The sequence below is a fragment of the Buceros rhinoceros genome, unplaced genomic scaffold (genome assembly GCF_000710305.1).
Source record: "Buceros rhinoceros silvestris isolate BGI_N320 unplaced genomic scaffold, ASM71030v1 scaffold26179, whole genome shotgun sequence".
In the NCBI taxonomy this organism is placed as follows: domain Eukaryota; kingdom Metazoa; phylum Chordata; class Aves; order Bucerotiformes; family Bucerotidae; genus Buceros; species Buceros rhinoceros.
The window spans coordinates 2,966-7,527 of NW_010433697.1; the positions used below are offsets into that span (position 1 = coordinate 2,966).

A 4,562-nucleotide genomic window follows, 5' to 3' on the forward strand; every position below is an offset into this window, starting at 1 on the left:
GCTCCGGCAGCAGCAGCTGCCCTCCCCAGCCCTACCAGCTGTCCCTACCCTGGACCCGGGCACATCGTGTGCATGGCTGAGTTACTGTCATCGGCCTGTCGGTACTGCTCTGCTCTGGGCTTTCATCCCCTGCATTACAGTGTCTTGTCTTGGACTGTGCCCGTTCATACCAGTTATGCTCTGGTCTAGCTCCTGTCTTCAGCAGTGTCGAGCCCTGTAATGTCCAGCCATGGAACAGGGTTTTTTTAACAAATATTCCTCTTATCCAACAAGAAAAGTAAAAATCCTTACACTCAGGGTTTCCTTTGGAACTAGCTAAAGGCAGCAGCGAGAAACATATCTGCCAGGCTTCATGTTTCCTTCTGAAGCATTTCAGAACAATGTATTATATAAAAAAATCGCAGTCCCTATGGCAGCTCCACAAAAAGGAGCCAGAGCTCCACAGCGTTGCCACAGCAACAGCTCACTCGAACCTGGTGGAGCAGCCGGGAGCCGCGTGGAGGCTCCTGAGGCTGCCGCCTGTCCATACCTTCCCAAAGTGCTCGATGAGGATCTCAACTACTATGTTTTGGAACTTGATGTTCATCATCGCAGCCACGGTGTCCTCCTGTGCTCGCATGAGGGTGGGTCCAAATATCACCCCCATGTTAGAGGGTGACATCAGATTCTCCCGGCTGTGCTCACATATGCTGCGGAGAGGAGGGAAAAGGAAGAGGTTTGGGGTTGGTTTTTTCCAAGCAGATCTTATTTCAGGCAATAAAAAAGGATACACTAAGAAACAAGCATTCGATGTTTTTCATTTTGTTTCGGCAGAATTTGTTTCCCAGCCCCACCAGAGATAAAACACCTCTCTAGTGACGACACGCACGTTGGCTGGGACAACTGTTTGGGAAAGCAACATGCTGACAGCAGTTCTATTTGATCTCTTCCCACTCCCAGCTCCTCTTTTAACTCTGCAACCAGAAGCCATCTGCGCACCACACACACAAAAGGGACCGTTTAAATCGGAATCTCCTCTTTACCCAGACTGACTCGTGGCTTTGATTTTCCCTCTCTCCGCAGGAGCGGGCTGAATACAGGGAGCACTTTGGAGGTTTTCAGTACATCTCCACACAGCATCTTTTCCTGGAAGAACTGCCATGTTCCCAGAGCAGAGCTCTCCTGCGCAGCAGCCTTCCAGCTCTGCAGGAACACGCAAGCCTGCGGAGCAGTACCCATCACTGACGGAAGTCCCAACCACCCGCCTGGGCACCGCCTGCTTCCAGAAGTGGACCAGAGCTGAGAGACTGATGCTGACATGTAATGAATTCTGGGCTGGCCCTGGTGTTAAAGAGGTTTCTGTCAGCACGAGATGGGAAGGGAATGGGATTTAGATGTAAACACTTTCAGGAATAAAGACAGTGGCCACAAGTGCAGCGTTAGCTTCATCAGACCACACAGCAGATGCCCTCAGCTCCGCCACTCATGCAGAAAGGTTTCTAAAAACCACATGGACATGTATGAAAGGCTGGAACTGGTGGCAGGCAGCATCTCCCAGCCAGGTCTCCTGGCCCCACAGAGGGGACACAGCACCAAGGGCCAAGCACTCACTCTCAAGCACCAGGGCACGACAGCCCCAGACCAGCCCCACGCACTGATGAAATGGTCCAGTTTTGAAAGCGACTTCTCCAGAGGTCCAAAGCAAGCGCTGCCACATCAAAGCCATCGCTCCTAGTCTTTCCTGACCAGCACACACATCGCTCCCTTGCTTTTGAGCTTCAGTGGCTCATCAGAAGCCTCTCCCCCTGATGTGGGGAGGGCAGAGCTTTCACACAGAGCCTGAGTGTTCCATGTGACAAGGAGGCAGGAAATCACCCTCTTCCCAGTGGGGTGCTGGTGCCATTATCACCAAGTAACAGACTTTTTCAGTGGCTCACTGGCGGAAGCACATGGAAGCAGCTCTGCTTAGTGCCACCACGCATGCAACACTCCTGTACGATAGCAGACTGACCCACTCCAGCCTTCGGGCAGCTCTGAGGGCTCAGGACATTGAGTTCACAGAGCTGGAGAACAATCCAAAGCATGCTGCACATTCAGCCCATGGGCACAGTTCCTACAGCTGCTCCCAAACCCCAGACCCACCAGTCTTGTTAACTGGGGTAAGAGGTGACAATTTATAGCACTGCTGTCAGAGGGTATTTTAATTTTAATTATTTCCTGCTTGCCGCTTGTCCGAAAGGGGAGGAAGGTGGCACTTAGAAAGAGAAACTTCACTCAGCGCAGCGGGTAGCCAGGATACTCACACTGTTTGTGCAGCCCACACATCAGTTCCAGGGGGACAGGGGTGGACACAATTTTGCAAACCTGCCCATAAAACTGATTCGATTATTGCCCTTACTTTGGCTTTAGAGAAAATCATCTGCTTACTTGACGAGGTGCTGTATGAGGAGTTCTAACATCTCTCTGTTCTTGTCAGGTAGTTTATAGACCAGCGCGTGAATGGCTCCCAGCCTGTAATCCAGGTTCTCAGATTCTGTAACGAAGTAATGCAAAGCAAAGTTTAGCTGACATCCCCTGGCTCTCCAGACCCTCCGAGAGCTTGAAATCCTGTCAGAGAAGAGGACTGCAACAGCGAAGGAGAGAAGGGAAGAAACACCACCGGCTCCCTTGCACAACTAAGCACCCAGAAGAGGGAGTCCCTCCTCCTTCCGCAGGGGGAAGCGGCCAGACCTGCTGGTAATGGGCGGGCAGAGCTCTGCCAAGTGATTCTGATGTACACTGGTGGGGAGGGCAGGGCAGCTGTGGGACTTACTGGCAGCTTGGACCAACTCTTTGTGGAGCTTGTAGGTCATGACGGGTTCAGAGAGATTCCTGCAATAACCAGAAAGAAAACTGAGCTCTGGCAGGGCAGCGTGACCCGCTCGACGCTAATCTCAGAGCTTGGCGTCCAGCACCACCACTTCCCAGTGGCACCTCCGCCCAGCCAATACTATTCAAGCAGCTTTCTCCACGGGAGGGGGTTCTACAACAGGCATATTTCTCAGAAAAAAAAATATTAAATCCATCCCTCTTCCCAAAGCCTTTGTCACTTCTTTGCCCTTTCCCACAGCCAGATGCTAACATCTGGCAGTTCCTCCACTTCTCACCCGGGTCAGCCCCGAGCTCCTTCGCTGCACGGGGCAGGCGTGACCTGCAGCACTACCTGAGGTAAAACTTCAGGGAGCTGGTAATTGTCTTGATGTCCCAGTCGCCGCTTTGGAGATCCACGTCCCCAGGACATTTTGGATCTGGAGGAAGAATGAAATGGCTTTAAAGGAGGCCCACTTTGAGGCTGCTAATAAACAGCAGGCTCTCAGGGAGCACATGCTCTCCAGACAAAGAAGGGTACAGGAGCACATGAAGAACAGCTGGGAAAAGCAGCACGCCACCAGCGTTGGCATTCTGGAAAGGCTGAGGAGCAGAGCCCTCGGGATGAAGGAAGGAGCAGAAGGTAAGGTTGAAGCAGGGGTGAAAAGTCAGTGAGGGCATAGTCTCTAGAGTTTGTTTTCTCCCAGCACAGCCAAGACCAGCAGAAACATCAGATCCAAGAGTAGCTTTCCGATGTCCACAGCAATCTAAGTGCCCAGCTCCAACCCCTCCTTCGCAGCAACTCGCCTGAAGGCTGTTCTGGAAATGTTCCCTCCTGCTGCGTGGAGGAGAGGGAGCCCAGAGGAGGCGGCACAGCCATGTGGAAGTACACTTTGCTCCTGCCTACCCTCACCGAACAACCACATCATTTCTGTGGCATGACATGTGGTGGGCATGGCTGGGGGATGGGGGCAGCTGGGCTAAAGAAATAAACTGCACAGTTTATTTTAAAAAACAAACACGACTGGAGACAAAACAAACAAACAAATCTCTCTCCTTGCTGAAGTTCAGGATGAAATCCTCTCAGCAGTTATTTCTGGGAGGCTGGATTTTCCATCCTGAGCTCGTACACTGTGGGGTGGCAAGTGGTCAGCCAAACCGATGCATATAAATATAATGAGAAGCCACTCAGTGGTGGGGTTCAGAGGAGAAAACCACAGGGATACTCACAGGGAGAGGGGTATCAGGCAGCAATAAAAACTGAGGCTAAGTAGTTAGTCATGAGGACAGCGCAGCCAATAGCTGTCTGGAGACAGAGCTCCATGGGAACTGGGAACAGCTCCACATGAGCACATCCAGTGGTTTTAACAAACAACAACAATAGTAAAAGCAGTCGTAAACAATAGTAAAACACTACAGCAGAAGCCTTTGAATTCTAAATTAATGCCAGCTGGCTGCGTGGGGAGCTGGTGCCAGCCCAGGCACGCAGGTACCAATGGAAACGTACCTTCTGCCCGGGCTCCAGACCCTCGGGCAGGGACGGCGAGAACCGCTCAGCCTTTGGGACCGACCCCGGGGCTTGCTAAGGGCTCGCAGCCTGCCCTGGCCCACGCAAGCCACGGGGCAGGGCATGGTGGCCTCACCAGAGCAGCGTTGCTGAGCCCCACGACCTGCCGCAGGGAGTTTAGCCGTTTCCCCTACAAAGACCATACAGCAACTTACGGGCTTGTATGAAC

General features: G+C 52.4%; 1 protein-coding gene across 1 annotated transcript in view; it reads right to left on the reverse strand.

Annotated features, from left to right (window-relative positions):
* Positions 1–4,562, reverse strand: part of OPHN1 (oligophrenin 1) — a gene marked incomplete at its 3' end in the record, with an annotated part of 25,760 nt that overhangs the window by 2,959 nt on the left and 18,239 nt on the right. The window contains exons 13-16 of the mRNA XM_010144207.1: positions 3,182–3,266; positions 2,792–2,850; positions 2,407–2,512; positions 530–689 (exon numbers count right to left, since the gene is read on the reverse strand). Of these exons, the coding sequence (XP_010142509.1) occupies positions 530–689; positions 2,407–2,512; positions 2,792–2,850; positions 3,182–3,266 (410 nt within the window). The remainder of the gene's footprint in view (positions 1–529; positions 690–2,406; positions 2,513–2,791; positions 2,851–3,181; positions 3,267–4,562) is intronic.